The following is a 25422-nucleotide window of genomic DNA, read 5'->3' on the forward strand; positions in this document are numbered from 1 at the left end:
GGTTACTATTCCATCAAATACAATATCTGTGAATGGAAGGTCAAGACTCAGCCATTCCATGTCCCCTGATGCCCAGGATGACCGTTAAATGTTACCCCGCCACACCACTGCACTTCACTTCCACTTCAGACCAACGTCATACTAATGGAACATTTTGGCAAATGTATATTCAGATGTACGCTAATATATTATCTGTTAAAATATTAGAATTTGTGCCGTGGCTTTTAATGCCAGAAGAAAAGTTACCAGAATTTATAATTTATAATAATTTTTTAATCTTTTTTTTTTTTTTGCCTTAAGTGTTGAATATGCTGCTTTAGAACTTTAAAACAAGGTGTAAATGATTTTCATTTTTTACAAATGAAAAATAATCACTTTGTATTGATTTCACTTACCAGCACATTCTCTACAATGGTGACTTAGACAAAGGTATAAGATTCATAGACTTATATTTGTATGACATACAACTAGGACAAACATAGATATGACATTTGCTGCCTCAATGTTGCAATTGGAAATATTTATAAGTTATATGAAAGCCTGTTTTGTGCTGAAAGAATAATTTAGAAAACTAGTGATATCAAATAAGTATATTCAGTTCAATAATTGTTTTCAATGATGAATCACTTAGTGTGAAAGACTTGCCTTGTGTATTCTTTGTGTAATTACAAATCACTGTCAATTTTATGGCAAGCTCATAGTATTTTAATATTTTATTAACATGGAACTCTTGTTTTTTTAATCTTTAGAACTTAAATTCTACAAGAATTTAAAATATTTTCTGTATATAATTATGACATTGTCACACAGAAATTACACATTTTATGTGCCAGAAGACTTAAAAATCTTTCTGTGAAAATGCTGATATATTGTGACAGTTATTTCACATTTGATATGTAGAGAGGAATAGGGGTTAGTTTATGTTTATATTGAAAAACTTTAAAGACTATTTGGAAGTTCCAGAAATTCTGGTTTTAATTCAAGTAAAATGATAAAATAGTCATTATATAGTTCAGATGCTAATATCCTAAGTAATAATATATATTTACATTGAAGCTAAAACTGTTAAGCAAAACAATGCCAATTTGTCGACTTACAGCTCTTCTGGAGTCTAGAGCTTGTTGGTGTTCTGTCCCTACTTTAAGAATTTAATTGCTCACTTATTCTAAAAGCTTTGTTCAAACAAGATGATATTAAATTTGTTTTCACTAAAACTACTGGGATATCTGCCTCTTGGGGATTTTTTTTTTCTATTTAATAAAAGTAAGTTGTATATTTGGGGTGCTTTTTAAAAAATATAGTTTCTGTCAACCAGAATATTTATTTCCCTTACCTGATGCATACATTTCTATTAGCCAGTGAACAAACAAGAAATTTGTAAAATTTACCATCTATCAGGGATCCCTAGTGTACATTTAAGCCCTGGCATTCTGACTCCAAAATGCATGGTCTAAGCATGTAAAATGTTTAGAATAGTTCCTGATACATGGCATGGCCATCTCAAATGCTAAATGTTGCTGCTGTTTTCCTTGAATCAGATGGAGAGACCTTCGTATATAGATACTTAAGTTATGTTGTTATAAGCAAGTAGAGAAGAGTGAATTTTTAAAAAAAATTGTGTTGGCATAAATATCTACTAGTAAACATATAAATTTGGATCCCTAATTTAAACCATCATATATTTGAGTTGGATTGAAGACTTAACTAAAAGATAAGCGACATGTAGGATGTTTTCAATATATTAATATATAAGAAAGGCTTAATTTATGAAGATATAAAAGTTCCTACAAGTCATGATAAGTCTACCTAATAGAAATATCAGCACATTATTCTTACAAGAGGGAATTCAAAAGGCCAACAAACATGGAAAAAAAATACCCTTCACTGATAATCAGGGAAATACAAGTTAAAAACATGGAAAGGTGTCACATCAAATTAGCAAAAACGTAAGTTTCAAAATAGCAAGTGTTGTCAGGAACATCAAACAGTGGGAACTCTAACTGTTGGTGGGAAAATACACTGGCTTGACTACCAGTTCTGCAATATCTAGTCAAATTAAAGATTCCCTACCATGTTACCTTAAATAAGTACTTACGCACATGCATAAGGAGACATCTACAAAAATGTTCATGGCAGCCTTGTGTAAAACAGCAGAAAGGGGTCCTAACCCATGCTCAACTTTGATAATGCATATATTCATGTGATAGACTTCCACACAATAGTCAAAATGAACAAGTTAGAGCTATGTGTGTCAGTATGAATACATCTCAAAAATAAGTGACAAGAGTGAGTGGTGGAACAAGGCATTTTACGAAATTAGTTATATAAAGTATAAATATAAAAAATGATACTATAAATTATTGCTGTATATGTAGAAAAAAATATTTGCTGATGGTTACCTGTGGGAACCAAGAAAGATTGAATTGAGGAGATTTATAAGAGGCATCAATTGTGTTTGTAGTATTTTATAAACTGCTGTTTGAAAACAAGTGCTTATTCTAGATTCTAGTATACTTGTAGTTTATAATTAAAATAATGTTTTAAAGGTCACATAGGATTTAGGGGCTATGTATATAAACCATTAATGCATTTATGTTCTGAAAAGTTGCCTTATCTACACCATTTTATGAGAATGTGTGCTACCGTCTCAATGGGGAAAGAAATTTGTGACAAGTAGTTTTCACTCATCCTAAAATAACAGCACAAGTAAGATAAAGGAATGGTCTAGAACCAACTTTTGACTTTCATGCATAATTTTTAGCATCTAGGCATTTTGCTTTTCCTTCTTTTCCCCCAATCAAGTTATTTCTTTATATAATATTATAATTCAGATTATATATATATATATACGATAGAGTATAAAATACATTCTTTTTCATCCCCAGCATCCCACTCCCCTCTCTAAAGATAGCTGTAAATATTTTGATATGAAGCTCTATATAGATGTATTTATTTGAAGTACATTTGTGCAGGTGTGTTGGGGGCTTTTGTGTGTGTGTGTGTGTTTGTTTCTTAACATGAAAGGAGTCACACTCTAATACTGTTTAACAACTTGCCTTTTATACCAGCAGTGTTTTGGAAGAGCTTTTCTTTTTGCACATACAGATCGATCGTATTTCCGTTAGCCATTCTATTTTTTCTTGCTGCGGTCCATAATGTTGGCTGGAGTGAAGAGATTGCAGTTCAGATCACAAGTCTGCCACTCATGAGTCATGGGATCTTGGGCAAATTACTTTCTCTATGCTTCATTTTGTCTTCTGAAAAATTAATTAATATGAATAAAACTGAACACTTTTTAAAAATGGCAGGTAATTCATCTTTTAAAGTTACCTGATGTCAATATTATTAGTGAACAGGTGTTATTTGCCTAATACACTCCGTATTCTTTAAGTAGTGACCCTTCTTCCGATTTCACCTCTTTATATACTGCCAGATCTGGCCTTGGCCACTAGGCACTGGCAACAGCATATACATTCTGTCACCTTATCCAAGTCCTTGAAATGAGACCAGCCTTTGTCCTGAGACTTAGTTACTTATAGGTGCCTAAAACCGAAAGTGTCCCAATTGATACAATTATGTGTCTAATGCCAGTTTACTTTCTACCCCCTACCAATAAAGAAAATAAGTATCAAAGAGCTAAGAATCAAACTCATCATTTTAAAAATCTACTGGTTTTGATAACTGACTTGACAGAAAAGAACTTGCAATTTGAGGTCATAGTGAAGATTTCCAGGATCAAAGTGGTTTCTGAGGTTTTAGATGTAAAAATAGTTCCTATTTATTTGATATTTCAGAGTTTACAATGAGATTTTTATTTGATCCACATATTTAAAAGGTGTGCAAAGATTGCTACTTTACAAAGGTCACACAAGCAGAGGAGTCTCAGAGTCCCACATCCAATTGCTAGTCTGTTCTTCCCTGTAACTAAATGTAGCAAATGATGAAGAAACTGGTGCTAGATTTCAAGGGATACCAGAATAGGAAGTTATTTGTTCTGAATCTTCAGTTCGTTTTCCTTTTCTCTTAAACGTTACCACTTTCCTGCAAATTTCCATCCTTAATATGTTAGACTCTTCATATAGATACATTGTGTTTACAACAAGGAAAAAATGCCACCATGTGCTCAGAACTTTTTTGACAGGTATTTTGAGAAGAGTTGTGGAACATTCTGGTAATTTGTAGAGATCTGTTGGCATCTCTGCTTCGCAAACTGGAAAAAATTTGGAAGTCTTGCTAATTACTTTTCTTGGAGAAGAAAAAAATGCTACAGTTGCAAACAAATGTATAGTTTTCAAAAGAAGCAACTTTTTTGCTCCCCAGTTTATTCTTAGTTTCCAGCCCACGCCTTGGGATAGGCATAGTGATGGCCTCAATTCTTTCCCTCTCTTGCATCCATACCTTTTGCTGTGTGACTTTGCAGCTCCTCTCATTAAAGAGGCAGAGACCCCTTTCCTACCCATAGAAGCAGGTTTTGAGAGTAAGAGAATGAAGTGAAAATGACACTGTGCCAGTTCTAAGACCAGCGCTCGAAGGTTCACATGTTTCTGCTTGCTTTCACTGTATTTGAAATGTTGCTGTGAGAAAGACATCTCTGAGACAGCTGAATGGTCCTAAGAAAAGGATGAGAGACACAGGGAGCAGAGCTCCCAACGATCATCTAAGAGCCAGGCCCCCAGCTTACTCTGATGTGTGAGCAATAAATGCTTACCCCAGCAATACCACCAAGGTTTGTGGTTGGCTTATATAGAGCATTAATGTGGCAATAGGCGCAATACACCCTGTTAAACTGTACACATATGACTCTAACCCCAATCATAAATTCATTCAATCTGTTCAGGTCCACAACCCTGTTTCCTCCAGAATCTCACAGATGACTTACTAAATCCGACACAAACACACATCAGACTTTCTATCTAGCTCCCAACCAGTTAAAAGCAATTCCAAATAATATTTTCTTAGTTGTGGTGCAAAAGTATATTCTCTCCCTTTCTCTATAGTTTTCTCTCATTTTGCCTTCAGGCCTGGAAGCATGAGAGCCCAGCTGTCAAAGTCATCTAGACCCCCTTCAGAAGATTATTGAATTTATGTGTTTCACAGGATTGTGAGATAAAATACAGAATGCCCACTTAAATTTGAATTTCGGATAAACAACAAATTACTTTTTTAGCATAAGTATATCCCATACAATATTTGGGATATACTTGTATTTTTATATTGTTTATCTGACGTTCAAGCTAAACAGGCATTCTGCATTTTTCTTAGCTAAATCTGGCAACTGTGCTATTTTGTTGAAAACCTGAAAGTGTACAAAGAAGGAAGAAGCAGAATCTGCCATATGAGTAATAGAAGTGAGCAGGCCCAGAGCTTCCTAAGTCAAGAAACCAAGAGGCATCATTATGGAAAAGAGTAGCTCACCCTGTGTGCTCCTTGGTAGTTCTCTCTTAGAGATACCCTCATGTTATGAATGGGGAAAAGTTCACTGAAGAGTTCATAGTGAAGAAACTTTGGATGATTTCTGTTGTTGGATTTTGGATACCTTCAAGGGATCAGAAAATAATATACTTAGGAAATTTTGGTAATGTCATCATTACCCTCCACGTTATTATGATGACAGTTACAATTGTTAAATCTAGGTGGTGGGTATGTGGGTTACAATTGTACACGATTTTTAACTTTTCTGCATATTTGAAATTATGATAAAGTCAGTAAATAAATTATTGAGATACTCCTATTACAGTGACCAATTGCACTCTATTCTTATGGGTAAAGACATTTAATCTGTGGCCATTTGTTCTCCCTCCACCCATTAAAAATGTTAGTCAAGGCCGGGCCCGGTGGCTCACGCCTGTACTCCCAGCACTTTGGGAGGCCGAGACGGCGGATCACGATCAGGAGATCGAAACCATCCTGGCTAACACGGTGAAACCCCGTCACTACCAAAAGCACAAAAAATTAGCCGGGGGAGGTGGCGGGCGCCTGAAGTCCCAGCTACTCGGGAGGCTGAGGCAGGAGAATGGCGTGAACCCGGGAGGCGGAGCTTGCAGTGAGCCGAGATCGCGCCACTGCACTCCAGCCTGGGCGACACAGCGAGACTCCGTCTCAAAAAAAAAAAAAAAAAAAAAATGTTAGTCAAGTGAGGATAGATGATGCGAGGCAAGTAGGAATTTGGCAAAAGCTTCTATTAGCAAAGTTAATTAAGGGTGTCATGGTTCAGTTTTAACTGAAAAACACCATGCACTGCAAGATCTGATGGAGCACAGCATTATTCTTATTATTTTATTATACTTTAAGTTCTGGGATACATGTGCAGAACATGCAGGTTTGTTACGTCAGTATACATATGCCATGGTAGTTTGCTGCACCCATCAACCTATCATCTACATTAGGTGTTTCTCTAAATTCTCTCCCTCCCCTAGCCCCCTCACCCCCCGAAAGGACCCGGTGTGTGATGTTCCCCTCCCTGTGTCCATGTGTTTTCATTGTTCAACTCCCACTTATGCGGTGTTTGGTTTTCTGTTCTTGGAACACGGCATTATTTTTAAGAGGGAGGGGAGAAATAGGGAAAATGAAATTAAGTACCGCTTCTCTACCATTTACTCTGCTACACTTCCCTTGAGGTAGATTTTTATCACATTTTACTCATGAAGCTCAGAGCACGCTAGGGTGGTGCTGGGGTTGAAGACATATTTGATACCATGGCCCCATTTTTTTTTCTGCTATACTCTGCTGCCTTATTCCAATTGTAACTGTGTACTTGAACAATCTTCAAAAAGTTTTTTTTTCCCTTTGCAATGAGTACCTCATAAATTACATCTCTAATTTTTGTAACCTTATTTCAGTTGCCTAAACCTGAGAAAAAAATCATAATGAAAGTGACCAGTATTTCTCCCAGACCACTTATTCTGCCATTTTGAAGCCTGATGGATGGCTGGTAATTTGTACTAGGTGTTGCGCCACATCCCCCATAAATATGGGACACCTCATAGAATTTTACTAGGCACTGTGCTTTAGAGAAGTATGGCCTTCTCGAGAAGTCTAGAATCAAAGAGGAGACAGACATAGAAATGTGGAGAAACGTAATCCAACAGTGCGTGAGATATCCCAGAGAAATGTTTGCTAAATGCTAGAGGCTGCGAGGACTATGATGTAAAGTGACTGGTGATCTGGACTTCCAAACTGGGTGGATAGGAGTTGGTAATGTGAGTATAAGAGGAAAGACTCTGAGGGCATGCATATGGTGAGTTTTATAACAGTCTGCATTATTCTGGGGTGGCAAGTTTGTTCCTTTATTTGATGAACATTCGTTGACCATTTTCTTTCCAACAGGCACTGTGCTGGGTCATAAAGAAAGATGGCTAAGACAATTTTAGTCTTCCAAGAATTATAGACTAGTGATGGTTCATAAAACACGGTCATAAAAGAAAAGTATGCTAGAGATGTAAGTTGTCCCTTTTTCCACTAGGTCATTTGCCTTTTTTCAGAAGTGCTTCATATATTCTTGATATTAGCTCATTATTAGTTACATGAATTATAAATATTCTCTTCGTGTTTGTAGCTTACTGTTTATTTAAATTGTCTTCATGAAAATTTCTTATTAACATAATTGAATGCATCAATATTTTCTGTTATGATTAACATTTTTTGTATTATGTTTAAGGAATCCTTTTCTACCCTGAGGTCAGACAGGGGCATTCATTGGTATTTTATTCTGAAAGTTTTAAGGCTTTGCTTCTTGAATTTAAGGTCTGAATTCATCTGAGGTATTTTGTATGGTTTCAGATAGCAATCCATTTTTCTTCTTGCTCCCTATATGAATAATCAAATTTTTTAACTGTATTAGTTAAATAACCATGCCTTTCTTCAGTGATCTGACATATTATCTCCATAATTTTTGATGATCCCTAAATTCATAAGTCTATTTTGGGGTTTTTATTTTCCTGTTCCATTGGTCAAGATGTGTATACAGCATCAATTTTACTGTTTTGATTATTATAACTTTATAATAAGCCTTTATATCTTGAAGAAAAGTTGCTCCTTTTTCTTCTCCTTCAGAAATGTCTTGGCTATTCTTGCTCTTCGTTCTTCTCTATAAATTTTAGCATAAACTTAATTTCCATAATATATGACTGGCAATTTTACAGAAGAGTTAATGTGTCTAACTAGTAAACACAAAGAATAGATCAGTGTTAGCAGTTAACTGAGGGAATGCAAATCAAGACCACAAGGAGATAACAATTTGCGCCTATTGACAAAAATTCAGAAGTCTAATAATACTTAGTGTTGGAGAGCATATGGCCCAGTATGATCTTATCCGCTGTTGGTGAGAGTATCAATTAGTACAAACACTTTGAAAACTAAGAGGGAATTCTATAATATCTAACATTTGCATGTATCAATTTATCTCTCTAGATCTAGATCCTAACCCTCTCCACCCTGCACTGTGTTCTTGGAAGTGGATCGTGAATGGTTTCCTTGCATTCTGGCTTCTGATTTGGTTCAGCCAATGAGAGACCATGGCAAGACATTAGAGAGAAGGGTAGAGAGTCAGGTCAAGGTTCTTAGTGAGATCAACTCTTTCTCTGCCAGTTTGTTAACTGAGTTCTACTGAAAGCTAGAGCTCTGTTGAGTAATCTTTTAAAGCTGCAGCTACCCTTTTGAGATTAAGTAGTAGCTCCCTCTTTGTGCCTTGTTAGGGCTAGGGATGTTTAAGGATCCTTGCCCTTGCTAGTCCTAGCATGTGGTGTTGTCCCATAATAGTTATTTTTTTAAACTTTACTCAAATACACAATTTGATCATGTTCCCACCAGTACCTTTGCTGGTACAACCTAAAACTCAACAGTTTCACTCTTAGGCATATACCCAAGAGGATTCAAAGTAGGTACGTTTTCCAGAAGACATGTAAGAATGTTTGCAGTACACTTTGGATCACTTTGGATGCTTTGGTAATAGCAAAAAAAAAAAAAAAAAAAAAAAAAGACAAGAAAGAAACAGCCCAAGTTCCAATGGACACAGATAAATAATAGTAAGCAAATGTCAAGGAAAAAACATTTTGAAGAAAGCCACAGAAGGCAACATATAAAATTATAACCTTTTAATAAAATTAAATTAGATGTACATATATGTGCTAAGAGTTTTTAAAAGGAGGCTTGATAAACATTACATTTAGGAGATTGGTTACCTGTGAGAGGGAGAAAGGGGGATAGGATTAGGTTAGGCAAGGGACACATAGGTAGGTTATCAGTGATGTTTATTATTCTGTGATATAAATTAGTGGATTTAGGGATGTTTACTATATAAATTGGTTGAATAAAATGAATGCATAATTAATGTATTACTGTTAAAAATAGCAGGTTTAGAGAGTGTAGGATTCCTCTAAGTAACCCTATGAAGTTTTGAGCAGAAAGGTGACATAATCATAAAATTAATCTGCTGGAAGTGGCCAGAAATTCAGAAGGGAATGATCCTTTGCCAAAATCCAAGTCTGATTTTGATGGGGTTCTGGCTCTAGACTCGTGGCAGAGAAAGGAAAAAAAAAAAAAAAAAAAAAAGCAGAGTTAAGAATTGATGGCATTTTTGGTGGAAATACAGAAGTCAAAATGAGAGAGGACTGAAATATGAGGCCAAGAGTTGGTAATCTGATACAGATTTTCTGTCCCAGAATTATTGAAACCAGCATTTTAAATATTTCTTTTAAGGAAATATGAAGAATATTTAACCATTTGATGCCATCTCTATATTGGCTACATTTATGCTAAATGATATAGAATGGCTTCATTTCTTGGACTTTTCCCTTTCCTTACTGTTTTCTGGGAATTGAATACAAGACCAAAACTGAGACTCTGCAAATAAAGGTCAGGTTTTAGCTACATCTACAAGATCAGTTATATTTTTTATAGCTGACAGATATCCAAGTTGTGTGTGTGTGTGTGTGTGTGTGTGTGTGTGTGTGTAGTGAAAGGAATACCATTAAAAGATACAAAGGTACATCCCAGCTAAAAAGATTAAAGAACTTCTATTTGAAATTATGGTGTACATTATCTCTGCTTGAATGTCAACCATTCTTAAATTCAGAAAACACTTCTACACTAAACATTTCACTTAAATATTTAAATGTTAGTTTCTTTCCTGCGTTCAATAAAAATAGCAAAACTTATTAGGGAATTCAATCCTGTGGGTTGAGTTGTTAATCCCTGTACTCTATTTATACAATTATTTTTCAAGTTTATTTCCTATTTTTATCTTGTCCTTCAACTGCAGTATAGTTCAGGGTTGCCTATTTTTAGTGCACTCAAGTACCACACTGTGGAAATGCTGTCACAGTTCACCATATAACCACAGCAGTACTGGACCACACCTTGCCTGGCAGCAGGTGACCAGTGCTTATGTTATCTGTCTTTCAATTTAAAGGGTAAGTCCCAAGTCTTCTATTCTCCTACAATAAAGAATATCCATGTCATTGTGGAAGAAAAGAAAAGCAATAAAACATTTTTATTACCCCTGTGTTTTAGAAGAGACCTCAAAAACCTTGTCTAAAATTTAAGATAAGGCATTTAATACGTGTGCCAAAGATAAAGTCAGTCATTTTTAGCAGCCTTGGGACTTTTGGCTCACTTTTTGTCCCATCCTCATTTGGGGAATCCTATAAAATCATTTTGTTTTATTTTTTAAGAAAAATCTCAGAAATGAGTTTGACTTCTTGAAGATTCTTTGGCAGCTTTATTTTCTTTTTTAAATTCTTGTCTAGATGAGCTGTCTGCAGAACAAGCCTATATTTATTTAAATATAAATTTAAAATCTGTGCCTCAAGCCTCTTTGATATCTGAGATGGGGCCAAAATGACAAGTGTGTTTAGAGATAATCTGGTTAATATTTTTTCAGATTTTCCAAATCAGCTCACTTGTAGAAAGCTGACAAGTGGTATTAGAAGAAAAGAAATCAATATGTAATTATGACATGGTGCTGTGGTATGAGACAATGGTGTATTTGAAATTTGAAATTGGGGATGCAGGTTTCCTCCTTCCCAACCATCAGTCTGTCAATGCCATCTGTTGCACAATGTGAAGAATGACTGAGCTCATCTTCAACAAACACTGGCTGTTGGTCTTTTCATTTTTTTTTTTTTCTGAAGTACTTGTCTTTATCAAGACAAAGGTCCCTGAAACATCACAAAGATTTGTGCCTTAAGGAGTGTAGCACAGTGAAATTAAGATTGCTTTCTTGAAACTTTTAAGTGGTCACAAAGAAATAAGAATTAAAATGGAGAAATGAATTATTCCAAGGATGCCTGCCCAACACAATGTCACAGATACGAAATTTCACTTGCTTCATTTAAAGGGGTATGATTTACTGTAGAAATAACAAAGATTTCAAATCTCAGTTACCAAAATGTGGAATAGCAATGTACTGTGCAGCTTCCTGTGGTTGCAATAGCAGAAGAAAATTACACATGAATGTTTAAAGAGATTTATATTAGTCATGCTATACCTTCTTTTAGCACTTAACATAATTGTAGTGTAAAAGCTATTTACCCAATTTTCCCCATGAGGGTAGACACCATATCTACCTTGTTTGCCCTCTATCCCCAATCCATAACACATCATAACAACAGGAGCTTTTGCCCTTACCATATCTTCATCTAAATGCTTCATTGATGTTAATCATGTAATAAATAATAACAGTAGGTATTATCATTGCCTCCATCTTATAAATGAGGAAACTGAGGAACAAATTATCCAAGATTACATATCTAGTAAACAGAAAGGCAGAACATGAACCCAGGCATTTTGACTCCGGAGTCCTCATTCTTCTATATTGCCTGTCATATTAGGCATGAAATAAATGTTTGTTGAAAGAATGCATGAATAAGACAGTAAATTTTGGCTGGGCACAGTGGCTTACGCCTGTAATCTCAGCACTTTGGGAGGCTGAGGTGGGCAGATCACAAGGTCAAGAAATCGAGACCATCCTGGCCAACAAGATGAAACCCCATCTCAACTAAAAATACAAAAATTAGCTGGGCATGGTGCCTGTAGTCCCAGCTACTCGGGAGGCTGAGGCAGGAGATTCACTTGAATCTGGGAGGCACAGGTTACAATGAGCCAAGATTGCACCACTGCACTACAGCCTGGCGACAGAATGAGACTCTGTCTCAAAAAAAAAAAAAAAAAAAAAGTAAATTTAATGTTTTAGCTTGACTAAATGAGGCATAGACCATTAGAAATACCCGTCCTACCTCCGTACAAATGTTATAATAGAGGTAGTCAATAGTATTTATAGCATAATAATATGACAATAGCCAGCTTCATTCTTGATGTAATGGTAGAATTCTCTCAAGTTCTAAAGGGATATTTTTTTAAAAGTTGGTTAGGTTTAATTTGCTCAAAGTTGTTTTCATTTCCATTTAAACATATCCTGCCATAAACAATACACAAATATATAAGCACAGAACTCTTTCATAGTACTTGTAAAAGTGGCTTACAAACTTGGAAATTCCTATAAAGTGAATTCACCGATAGAGTTTATTAATTTTTATTTATTTATTTATTTTTGAAACAGAGTATCTATTGCCCAGGTTGGAGCACAGTGGCCCGATCTCAGCTCACTACAACCTCCGCTCCTGGGCTCAAGTGATTCTCATGCCTCAACCTCCCTAGTAGCTAGGATTACAAATGTGCGCCACCACGCCCGGCTAATTTTTGTATTTTTAGTGGAGATGAGTTTTCACTATGTTGGCCAGGGTGGTCTCGAACTCCTGATCTCTAGTGATCTGCCCGCCTCGGCCTCCCAAAGTGCTGGGATTACACGCATGAGCCACCGCACCTGGCCTAACCACCACGCCCAGCCTTAATGATCGATCTTAAAAACATTCACCAAGTACCCACAATATAAAGTACTATGCCTCTAACTAATGCCCCCCTCTCCCTTGGGCCTTTCTTATTCTTTCCATAGAGGTGAATAAGTCTGGTCACACTCTCTGATTTTATATTTATTGTGTATTTTTTAGCTTGGTTTGATTATTACTTGTTTCCATTTTAATAGATTTTAACAAGAGAACAGACAAATTTCACTATTTCAGTAATAAGATTCTCATAAGAATTAAGAAATAACAGACATGAATTATGTATACTTATAAATGCAATTGCTTTTTCCAAAATTATATTTCATGAGAAAAGTTCAGTAACATTTAATTGAAGAGAGTTTTTAAATTATAGCTGTTTTTGCTAGAATCAGTTTTATTCCAGAGTGTGTGGGGCTCCAGTTACACAGTACAGGGAGGGTGCAGTCTGGACCAGGATCCCGGAGATCTGGGTTGTGGGCCTGGGGATGTACCAATTTACTAGGAGACCTTATCCAAGTTACTCACTTCTCAGAGCCTCAAGTCTTTTATCTGTAATACTAAGGTGCTTCTGAAATATCGTTGTCTCTTCCAGAAAACATATATTGTAATGAATCATCACACCAATACTGTGAATTTCGTAGTGACATTTTTTACAAAGTCATTTTTAAGGGAAGTGAAAAAAAACCCTCTCTTTCCTTGAAATCTAGATTCCATTTAAGTGAGAGTATTTGTCTATGAAAAATACATAGAGCTATGGTGAAGTGATTTGTGTAAATGATCTCATTCAGGAGGCACTGAAGGGACTGACACATGTCATTGCCAAGTAAGTCACATTTAAATTCCCTCAAGCCTTGAGAAATAATGTGAGGGAAAGTGCAAAAATAGCACAGTCATTCCTTTGGACTAAGTCAACTCCTAGGCCTCCTGAGAGTGCTGCAGCTGTGTGTTCATCTATATGCAAAGAGAAATAAAAAGAATCATCTATATTTGGCACAGGGCACTTTTCTATACACCAGTGTACACATCTATCAATACATTTTATGCTGAGACTTTTGGTAAGGAAAGACCCACCATGCACACAGATATAGACACACACGGAAGATGCTTTCTTTCCCCTGCAATACAGAAAATTGCATGAGCCCACAACCACACTGAACCAACCAGAATGAAACTAGAGGCAGCTGTATCTGATTGAAACTGTGGTGAGAATTGAGATTGACAGTTACAGGGCTAGGAGGTTAATGAGTCCATAGTCCTGCCTCCAGTCAGAACTGTCCTAAGCCATTCCAAGCAAATGACAGCTCAGCCTCTTGGAAAAAAAAAAAAGAAAAAATCTTCATAACGTGCTTCAGTAACCTATTCCATTGTCTAAATGTCCTTATCCTCGTAAAGTTCTGGGAACAATGAGTCCACATTCTCCTCTGTTTAATCTCTGTTGACAGATATCAAAAATAATAAATTGACAGAAATGTCAAAGATGATGAGAGCCTTAGGGATGGGTCATGGAACTGGTTATCACCTTTCCAGAGACCTCAGAGGAGAGAATAATTAGCAAGTCTGTTGTGGATTGTGGTTCTAGTTTAAGTAATATTATGAGTCTATTTGTTTTTACACATAAAATCTGTTTTGAACCACTAAGTGAAATTTTGCCTTGCACTTCATAGCAAGGACCATAGGCTTAGCAAACACTATCCCAAGCGGAAACATGTTATCAAAGAATAGGTTCTTACATTTTAAAAAAAAAGAACAAAAAAGGAACTGCAGAACTGGTGTACAAATATAACCATACTTTATTTACTAATTATTTTGTGTTATAGTATTCTAATTTATAGATACTTTCTTATATATAATGCTTCTAATAATAGATTCCTGCCTGCCCTTTACTTCTGAGAATTGGGAGTGATGAAGGTGTTGGCAGCATTATATAGAGAAAAGAGTAAGAGGTTTGCAGACCAGAGTTCTAATCCCTTGTCTACTGCTTATCATCTGTGTGGGTTTCAGAAGACTGCTTGATGCCTGGACTTCATTGCCCTCACCTGTGAAGTGGGACTAAGGACACCTATTTTACGCTGTTCTTGAAGAATGAAATGGGATAATGCTGGTGAAAGCATCCAGGACTTGGCAGGCACTAGAATAAATGTTGGTTGACCATGAATCTGATCTGCCACCATTGCTTTTCTTTCTTCTCCATTCCTCAAGAGTGCTGAGAAGTAATTGAGTGCGGGACAAACTTGCCTCTTCTGAGCGTGTCACTAGCCTGGGTTTCTGCTTCCATTTGGCCTCTCCTTTGTTGCTGATCACCATGCAGGCTCTTGGGGGGCGTTTCTCCCAGGGACATCAGGGGCAAAGGCAAGGAGGCCTTCTCATCCCAACTTAAAACTGATGTTGGATTTTAACTTGAATTTTTAAAAATCTGCACATGTTACATTTTTGCTAAGTAAAAGTAGATGGAATTCAGGTTCTAAAACACTGTATTCATTTTTAGAAAGCCATAACAGAACTTCTTTGTGCAAAGGATAAAGAGACTGATTCAAAGATAGACTACTTTTTAATTCACAAGAGTGAGCAATAAGATTGCTATTATTCATTGTTAGCTAGAAATGCTATTATCTTCATTATTTGGAATAACTTTTAAAAACTTCTTATTATCAGAGAAATATGTTCGTATACATATAAAAGAAGATGTAGAGATAATTAAGCCATCACTTCTAATTTTATGATCCAGAAACAACCACTGATAATATTTATGTATTTTTTTTTTCCTCTTTTCCTACATATATTCTGATAGGAAGGACTGCTTTCAAGTTCAAATTCTTCCACTTACTGGTTGGTCTTTGCAAGTTATTTAGGTTCTCTAAGCATCTGTCACTGCATCTGAAAACTGGTACCAACTTTGTAGAGCGCTTGTGAAGATTAATAAGAAAATGCATATAAAACACTCAATACTGAATATGGTACAGAATAAGCGTTCGATCATGTCAGCTACTGTTATGATCTTTATTATCTGTGTTATATTTTCAATGGAAAAATTACAGTTCAAGGAGAGGAAATGACAGTCACTAGGAAGCTATTTTGACTTGGGCATTTGGAGTTTGTGCACTACAGAAAGGTTTCTCACATGGCAACAACAACAACAACAACAAGACAATTTACTTAATTCTTTACTAAGTGATCCCAGATACTGTAATGTCGTAACTTATTTAATCCTTACAACAGACCTATGAGAAACATTATTATTATTCCCATTTTACAGATGAGTAAACTGAGTCAAAGGTTAAGCCACATGCAAATTTTCACAGCGAAGTGGAAAACTGGGATGTTAATGGAATCAATTGAGTTCCAGAGCTCATTTTTGTAAAGAGATATAGAAGAGTTTAATATTTAGTAGCTATATTTTTAAGTATTACTGTAAAAGTCAAAAATTATAAAAAGCAAGTGACTTTGAATTAATTAGAGAAGGACCAGATAGATAAGTACCAAGAAAAGAATTAGATAGATGGCCTGTCCTTTTAGAAATAATGTTTTGCAGTGTTCTCAATTGGCCTTTTATACCCATCCAGCAAAGTTACAGGGCTTCGCATTCAGTCCATTTCTTCTGAACGTTGTGGGTAGCTAGAAGTGGTTGGGCAGCAAGCAGTGTTCTTGGAAAAATATATGTGTGTTACTCTTGGAAACAGACCATGTTGCAAGAAAGTCTTTGGCATAAAACAAGGCTGAGTATACACAGTTGTCTCTCATATGGCATTGGTTTGGAAACATAAGTGGACAAGCCAAACCCTATAAGTCTCCCTTTTCCTCTGAATTGAATTCCAGAATGTGTTTTTACACTTGATCTTAGCCAAACGGCTGAGAAGCAATCAAAATGTGATTTTTATATTACTAGGTGGCATTCATGCTTGTCCTTAGTTATTCCTGCATAATATTTCATTCAGCGGATGTAGCAAAGGCTATTGAATGAAAACAAGATTCCTCATTCATCCCAAACTAAGTTAAAAATCCTATGCTCTCTGAGTTCATCAACTTTTCCCTTTTGGATAATGAGAAAAAAAAAAAGAGAACAAAAGAATCTAAAAACACAAGGCGGACAAATGATAAACCATAATCGCTGTCAACTTTTGGGGGGAAACTACTATGTTCAGCTATTGCTGGGGAAAGGATAAATTGGTACATTCCTGTTAGAAAACAATTTAGCAACATTTATGAAGTGTACTGTAAATGTTCATACCGTTCATACCACTTGGCACAGTTCTCCCATTCCAGGGAATTTATCCTAAGGCAATAATTGAAAAGAAAAAATATATAAATGCAGGCAGAATTCAAATGAGGTGTTAATTATAAATGAAACCCAAGGAGCAAACTGATTGTTCAACAATAGACAAGTAGATAAATAAACATACACAGAATGTTTTGCTCCTTCAAATAATTATAATCATGAACTGGAAAATAACAGAGAAAAAGGAAAAGTTAAAGGGCACTAAATAGACAGGCATACCTCATTTCACTGTGCTTTGCTTTATTGCACTTCACAAACATTGGATTTTTTACAAATTGAAGGTTAGTGCCAACCCTGCATCAGGGAATTTGATTGGTGCCATTTTTCCAACAGCATGTTCTCACTTCATGTCCTTGTGTCACACTATTGTAATTGTTGTAATATTTTCAACTTTTTCATTACTAATACATCTGTTATGGTGATCTGTGATCAGTGATCTTTGATGTTACTATAGCATTTGTTTTAGGACAACACAAATGTTGCCCATATAAGACAGCAAACAACTGAGAAACGTGTGTGTTCTGACTGCTGCAACAACCAGCCATTCCCCCATCTCTCTTGTCTCCTCAGGCCTGCCTATTTCCTGAGACACAACATATTGAAACTAGGCCAATTAATAACCCTACAATGGCCTCTAAGTGTTCAAGTGAAAGAAAGAGTTACATGTCTCTCACTTTGAATCAAAAGCTAGGAATGATTAAGTTTAGCGAGGAAGGCATGTCAAAAGCCGAGACAGGCCGGGCATGGTGGCTCACACTGGTAATCCCAGCACTTTGGGAGGCTGAGGTGGGTGGATCACCTGAGGTTGGGAGCTCACGACCAGCCTGGCCAACATGGTGAAATCCCATCTCTACAAAAAATACAAAAATTAGCAGGGAGTGATGATGCATGCCTGGGGTCCCAGCTACTTGGGAGGCTGAGGCAGGACAATCGCTTGAACCCCAGAGGTGCTCACACCACTGCCCTCCAGCCTGGGCGATAGAGTGAGACTCCATCTCAAAAAAAAAAAAAAAAAAAAACCCAAGACAGGCTTATTATACCAAACGGCCAGGTTGTGAATGCAAAGGAAAAGATCTTAAAGGAAATTCAAAGTGCTACTCCAGTGAACACATGAATGATAAGAAGCAAAGCGGCCTTATTGCTGATATGGAGACAGTTTAGTGGTCTGGCTAGAAGATCAAAGCAGTCACAACATACCCTTGACCCAAAACCTAATCCAGAGCAACATCCTAACGCTCTCGTCAATTCTATGAAGACTGAGAGAGACGAAGCTACAGAAGAAAAGTGTGAAGCTAGCAGAGGTTAGTTCATGTGGTTTAACTAAAGAAGCTGTCTCTGTAACAGAAAAGTGTAAAGTGAAGCAGCAAGTGCTGATGGAGAAGCGGCAGCAAGTTCTGCAGAAGATCTAGATTAGATCATTGATGAAGGCAGGGCTACACTAAATAACAGATTTTTAACGTAGACGAAACAGCCTTCTCTTGGAAGAAAATGTCATCTAGGACTTTCATAGCTAGAAAGAAGTCAATGAAAGCTTCAAAGCTTCAATGAACAGGCTGACTCTCTTGTTAGGGGCTAATGCAACTGCTGACTTTAAGTTGAAACCAATGCTCATTTAGCATTCCAGAAATATGAGGGTCCTTCATAATTATGCTATATGTACTGTGCCTGTGCTCAAAACACCAAAGCATGGATGACAGCACCTCTGTTTACAGCACAGATTACTGACTATATTTTAAGCCCACTGTTGACATCTATTGCTTAGAAAAAAAGATCCATTTCAAAATATTACTGTTCATTGATAACGCACCTAGTCACCAGGACCTCTGATGAAGATATATAAAGAGATTAATGTTTAATATATAATATTAAATAAATATTATTTAAGAAATACATTTTGTAGGGCTATACCTTACATAGTTACTCTTCTGATGGATCTGAGGAAAGTGAATTAAAAACCTTCTGGAAAAGATTCACCATTCTAGATGCCATTAAGAACATTTGTGATTCATGGGAGGAAGTAAAAACAGCGACATTAACAAGAGTTTGGAAGAAGTTGATTCCAACCCTCATGGGTGACTTTGAAGGGTTCAAGACTGCAGTAGAGGAAATCACAGCAGATGGGTTAGAAATAACAGGAGAGCTAGAATTAGAAGTGGAGCCTGAAGATGTGACTGGATTGCTGCAATCTCATGAGAAAACTTGAACAGTTGAGGAGTTGCTTCTTATGGAAGTGCAAAGAGAGTGGTTTCTTGATATGGAAATGACAGCAAAGGATATAGATATTACACAAACTCAGTTGATAAAGCATCGGCAGGTTTTGAGAAGACTGACTCAAATTTTGAAAGAAGTCCTACTGTGGGTAAAATGTTATCAAACAGCATTGCATGCTACAGATAAATCTTTGGTGAAAGGAAGAGTTTATTGGCAAGCTTCATTGGTATATTATTTTAAGAAATTACCATAACCACCTCAGCCTCCAGCAAACACCATCTTGATTGATCAGCAGCCATCAACATTGAGGTAACACCTTCCACTAGCAAAAACATTATGACTTGCTGAAGATTCAGATGATCGTTAGCATTTTTAGCAATATAGTATTTTTAAGGTATGTACATTTTTTAGACTTAATGTCATTACACAATTACTAGACTACAGTATAGTGTATACATAACTTTTATATGTACTGGGCAACCAAAAAATTTGTGTGACTTGCTTAATTGCAATATTTATTATATTGCAGTGGTCTGGAATGGAACCTGCAGTGTCTCTGAGGTATAACTATACTTCATGTTTAGAGTTTTATTTTATTTCTTAATTGACATATCATAGATTATACATATCTATGGGGTACATAGTGATGTTTCAATATATAAACTATATAGTGATCAATCAGCTTAATTGTATGTATCACACATCATCTCAAACATTTATTTTTGTTAGGAACATTCAATATTCTTCTAGCTATTTGAAACTATATAATATACTATTGTTAACTATCATCATTCTAAAGTGATATGGAACACTACCACTCTCAATCTATTTTCTTACTAGGATGGATAATGCATCTGTAAACCTGAAACATACCCATTCTCCTTGAAGGCAAATGGTAAGGTCTGTAGTTTTCAATGTGTTTGGTTAAATAGTTATGATTGCTGGAGGGGAGAAGAGGAAAACTAACATACTCTTCTAATGACAAAAAACCCACATAATCTTCCTCCCTTTATTTAGCTCATTTATTAATTCTATTGCATTTCTCAAACAACATTTGAATTAATTTAATTAAAAAATAGCTACCATCCAGCTTGTGGTAGGTAACATTGAATAAATAGGAGCAATGGTGTTAAAACAGGAATATCAACTATGCAATTTTTTTCTTTCCAAATTAGCCATCTTAGAAAAGATTGAGAATAAATTTCTGGGGTAGGACCTTCAATCTACAGTAAGATTTCACTTCAAAAATTATGCCAAGTCTTTTTTTTTTTTTTTAAACTACAGTAGACACTTATGTTGCTCTTTCCTGTTACTGTTTTTCCCGACCATCAACATGAATTTCAGGCTTCCTTTTCAGTAGCTATTCATTTTTTCTTTTTCTTTTTGGATACAGAGTCTTGCTCTGTCACCCCAGGCTGGAGTGCAGTGGCGCAATCTCAGCTCACTGCAACCTCCATCCCCGGGTTCAAGAGATTCTCGTATCTTAGCCTCCTGAGTAGCTGGAATTACAGGCGACCTCCACCACACCTGGCTAATTTTTGTATTTTTAGTAGAGACAGGGTTTTGCCATGTTGACCAGGCTGGTCTCGAACTCCTTACCTCAAGTGATCTGCTCGCCTTGGCCTCCCAAAGTTCTGGGATTACAGGCGTGAGCCACCGTGCCTGGCCCACTTGTGTTTTCCTTTATCTGCCATCTTGATATGACCATTTAACCTTTCATTTCTATTTGTTAATAATTGCTGATTCTACTTTTTCCTTCCCTGTTTTGTGTATTTTTTTTTTTTTTTTTTTTTTTTTTTTTTTTGACAGAGTCTCGCTTTGTCACCCAGGCTGGAGTGCAGTGGTGCGATCTCGGCTCACTGCAAGCTCCACCACCTCCCAGGTTTATGCCATTCTCCTGCCTCAGCCTCTGGAGTAGCTGGGACTACAGGTGCCCGCCACCACGCCTGGCTAATTTTTTTGTATTTTCAGTAGAGACGGAGTTTCACTGTGTTAGCCAGGATGGTCTCAATCTCCTGACCTCGTGATCTGCCTGCCTCAGCCTCCCAAAGTACTGGGATTACAGGCGTGAGCCACCGCGCCCGGCTGTTTTATGTATTTTTTAAAGGCACCCTGGCTAACTAGACACACTTTCATTTTCAGTTTTGGACATAAAGGATAACTCAGTGCCAGCTCTTAAATAGAACTTTATTTGGTTAAATAATTTATCAGGAGAACTAAATGACCATGGTTTTGTGTCACTAAGAACATCTACTCATTATTCTCATCTTGTATTCAAATGCTCTGTTGTAAACAGAGAAAATGCTTTTAATTTATTTTTATTTATTCAATATAAATAGATGCCTTATGAAGAAATTAACTGTTCCTCCTCACCTTTATTAAAAGTTTTGTCACTTAGTTTATACAGTTTAGTCTTATGGTTGAATAGTACTTATACATTTTAATCGTGTTGGAGTAAACTAGCTAAGTATTCATTAACTTTGTCTGCAATGATTGGTTATCCCTCATTTTGTGTTGCTGGTGATTTATTTTTTGAATTATTCATATGGAAATACTTTCTTTCCCAAGTGGATCATTGCCCTAAAGTACTTTTCAATGTAAGAAATATAAGATAATATTGAACTTTTCATTTTGTCATGAAGTCTCAAATATAGGCAAGGACTCTAATTTGACTCTATTCTTTGATTTGTGTCTTTTAACATCTGAAAATACCAGCTATTAGGAAAGAAAATTATGCCTCTCCAAATGGAAATGTAACACCATGGGATGACTCGCCCGTTTTCATAGATGACATGTTAGTGCTTATCTATACTTTAACCATCATAGGTGACTGCTTGAGCAGTGTCATCAGAGAATAATGTGCAAATACATAGGACTTCATTTAACAATATGCAGTGGAATAGAGCAGGAAGCAAAACCTTACCCTGTCTGCATCATAGGCTCTTCTGCAAAATGGGAAATTGTCACTTCATCTGGGAAGCCTCTTCTTGGTATAAAGTATCCAATAAATCTGATTGTTTTTATTTTAAGGATCATAAAAGAGTATACATTTTAGTAAAAGCAAAAAGGATTTTAAAGCTTATTTTTCTTTATTTTTAATTTCAATTTTATTTTAGATCAGGGGGTACATATGCAGATTTGTTACAATGGTATATTGTGTGAAGTCTGGGCTTCCATTGATCTTGTCACACAGATAGTGAACATAGTACCCAACAGGAAATTTTTCAGTCCTTGCTTTCTCACTTCTCTAATTTGGAGTTCCCAGTGTCTATTGTTCCCATCCTTATGTCTATGTGTACCCAAGATTTAGCTCTGCTTATAAGTGAAAACATGCAATATTTGATTTTCTGTTCCTGTGCTAATTTGCTTAGGATAATGGCCTCCAGCTACATCCATGTTGCTGCAAAGGACATGATATCGTTCTTTTTTATGGCTGTGAAGTAGTCCATGGTGTATATGTACCACATATTCTTTATCCAATCCAGCATCAATGAGCACCCAGGTTGATTTCATGTCTTTGCTGTGGTGAATTCTGTTGCATAGTTGTTGGTAGAACAATTTATTTTCTTTTGGGTACATATGTAGTAACGGAGTGCTGGGGTGAATTGTAGTTCTATTTTTAAATACTTGAGAGACCTCCAAACTGCTTTCCACAGTGGCTAAACTAATTTACATTCCTACCAACAGTGAACAAGCATTCAAAAAAGACTTTAAAAAATAAAGATATTTTAAGTGATTCATGGCTCAATATTTAGAATTTATTGTGGTAGACAATAACTGGTGAATATTAGGGATATGTTGGATTATAGCTATAGCTACCTTTATTTACATTTTCAAATGTATGCGCATTGAAGAAAGAAACATAAATGTGCAGGTTGCCGTATGCCCTCAGAATATTAAACGAAGGCAATAAAACATGATAAAACAAAACGAAATGGAAATTAGAAGCTTTTACATATTGACTAAAACCCTGCCCTGAAAAATCCAATGCATACATTTAATATCTCTACTACCATGAAACTGAGATGAAAGGATGTTGCCATGGTATTATACTGACTGTATTAGGCTGTTCTTGCATTGCTATAAAGAAATACCCAAGGCAGGGTAATTTATAAAGAAAAGAGATGTAATTGACTCATCATTCTGCAGGCTGTACAAGCTTGGTGCCAGCATCTGCTTCTGGGGAGGTCTCAGGGAGCTTTGACTATGGTGGAAAGCAAGATGGGAGCAGGCATGTCAAATGGCCAGAACAGGAGCAAGAGAGAGAATGTGGGGGGAGTTGTCACACACTTTTAGTCAACCAGATCTCCCAAGAGCTATGGCAAGGACAGCACCAAAGGGATAGTGCTAACCCAGCACCAAAGGGATGGTGGTAAACCATTAATGAGAAAGCCACTCCCATGATCCAAGTATCTCCCACTAGGCCCACCTCCAACACTAGGCATTACATTTCAACATAAGATTTGGCAGTGACATGTATTCAAACTATATCACTGACTCCTCAGAAAATCCAACATTAAAAATGTTAAATGCATAACAGAAGTAAGTTTATTAGTTCCATGTTACACAGGGAGTACTTGTAGGTTTTCTTTGAAAGGAGCCATTTATGATTCCTTCATTAGTGCATTTATAATATGATTCCATGTGCAAAATTTCCATTTCCACAGTTTCTTGGTAACAAATCTCTTGTGTGAAGCAAGGTCTACTTGTAATCTTATGCTTTACTAAGCAAGGCTGAGTAGCCTCAAGGTCATTCAGACAAGTTTTTGGCTTCTGTGAGAAGACAGACTCAAGCTATTTAAGGAATATCTGGCTGCTGGAGAGCCTGAAGCCAAATTTGCAGCTCATCACTAGCAAGTGTATGTTTTTTAGATGTTAACCCGACTTCTGGCTCCATCTAACTTTTCCATACTTATTTTTCCTTTACTTTGTTTAAAAATACTTCTCAAATCAAAACATTTTGAATTTCTGTATATTAAAAATGATCTCAGTAACCTGCCTTAAATTGTTTTTGATGCATATCTGGATATGAATTTAAAAATAAGAGTGACTAATTTGTGTGATTATTAGGAAGCTGAAAAGAGCAGAATTAAGAAATAGCCTATTGCCTAAATTATTTTTATGCTAGAATAGAAAATCAATAACCATAAAAAGCATGACTTCTTAACAAGAAATAACTTATTTGCTGAAAAACACAAATAATTAAATATGCCTTAAGTTAAATATATGGCTTTACTTGAAGTAATCCTAATACTGTAGTACTTATTTATAAATTAAATTCTAAACAGTATATGGATCTGCAAAAGATTACGACATTTTGAAAACTCTGTTTCAATATTTAAAGTGGCACATTGAAGTGTGATTCTCATGAAAATACCTATGACATCTACATTAATACACATTGGAAAGATAGTAATCAGTGAAACTTCTGTGATTTCCACATGAATCAACAGTGGAACATTGCTTAATGTACCACTCAATTACATCATGTTTAATTTATGTGGAAATGTTTGGAAATGCTTAAAATGTCTGTGGTAAATCATTTTACAGTCTTAATTAAACAGTTTTCTATGATAAATTGCTCTATAAACAAACTAAAATAATATTCTTACATAACTATCAATTTATTGTGAAAGACTCCAACCCCAAATCATTACAGTTTCTTCTTTGTATGAGCCAAAGCTTGTATTCTTCAGGGATTCATTTTCCTGTCATGTGGCAAATAATTTTAATACTCATAGAATGCTTATTTCCATCCCATAGCTGGTTGTTTTTTTTTTAAACTCACAATATATATTTCTTAATATATAAATATCATAGTGAGTTATAGAGTCTCCAAAAACAATTAATTCTTAAACTTTGACACCCTTTCCCCCAATAATAAGGTACTGAATGTAATATACTAAAGAGTAATGTTCTCCTCCCAAATTCCATTACTTTTATTATAAAGAATATTTAAGAAAGGAGTTCAATTTCATGGTAGAAACTAGTTGAAATGTAATTTTTATGTTTGGCACATGAAATATTTTATGTTAAGCTGAGAAATAAATATTTTGAGTCAGAAAAATACTATCTAAAAATCAATAACTTCACAAGTAC

General features: G+C 36.0%; 1 protein-coding gene across 7 annotated transcripts in view; it reads left to right on the forward strand.

Moving 5' to 3' along the window:
- Nucleotides 1-25422, forward strand: part of COBLL1 (cordon-bleu WH2 repeat protein like 1) — a 198987-nt gene that overhangs the window by 160874 nt on the left and 12691 nt on the right. For 6 of the 7 annotated variants that reach the window (XM_050752916.1, XM_050752921.1, XM_050752918.1 and 3 more), the window contains one exon: nt 2-5731. The exons of the other annotated variant lie outside the window; for it this stretch is intronic. In XM_050752916.1, the coding sequence (XP_050608873.1) occupies nt 2-88 (87 nt within the window). In that variant the 3' untranslated portion in view covers nt 89-5731. Of the gene's footprint in view, nt 1; nt 5732-25422 lie in introns of those variants that run through there. 7 annotated transcript variants of the gene reach the window in all.

This window comes from Macaca thibetana, chromosome 12 (genome assembly GCF_024542745.1).
Source record: "Macaca thibetana thibetana isolate TM-01 chromosome 12, ASM2454274v1, whole genome shotgun sequence".
Taxonomy (NCBI): domain Eukaryota; kingdom Metazoa; phylum Chordata; class Mammalia; order Primates; family Cercopithecidae; genus Macaca; species Macaca thibetana.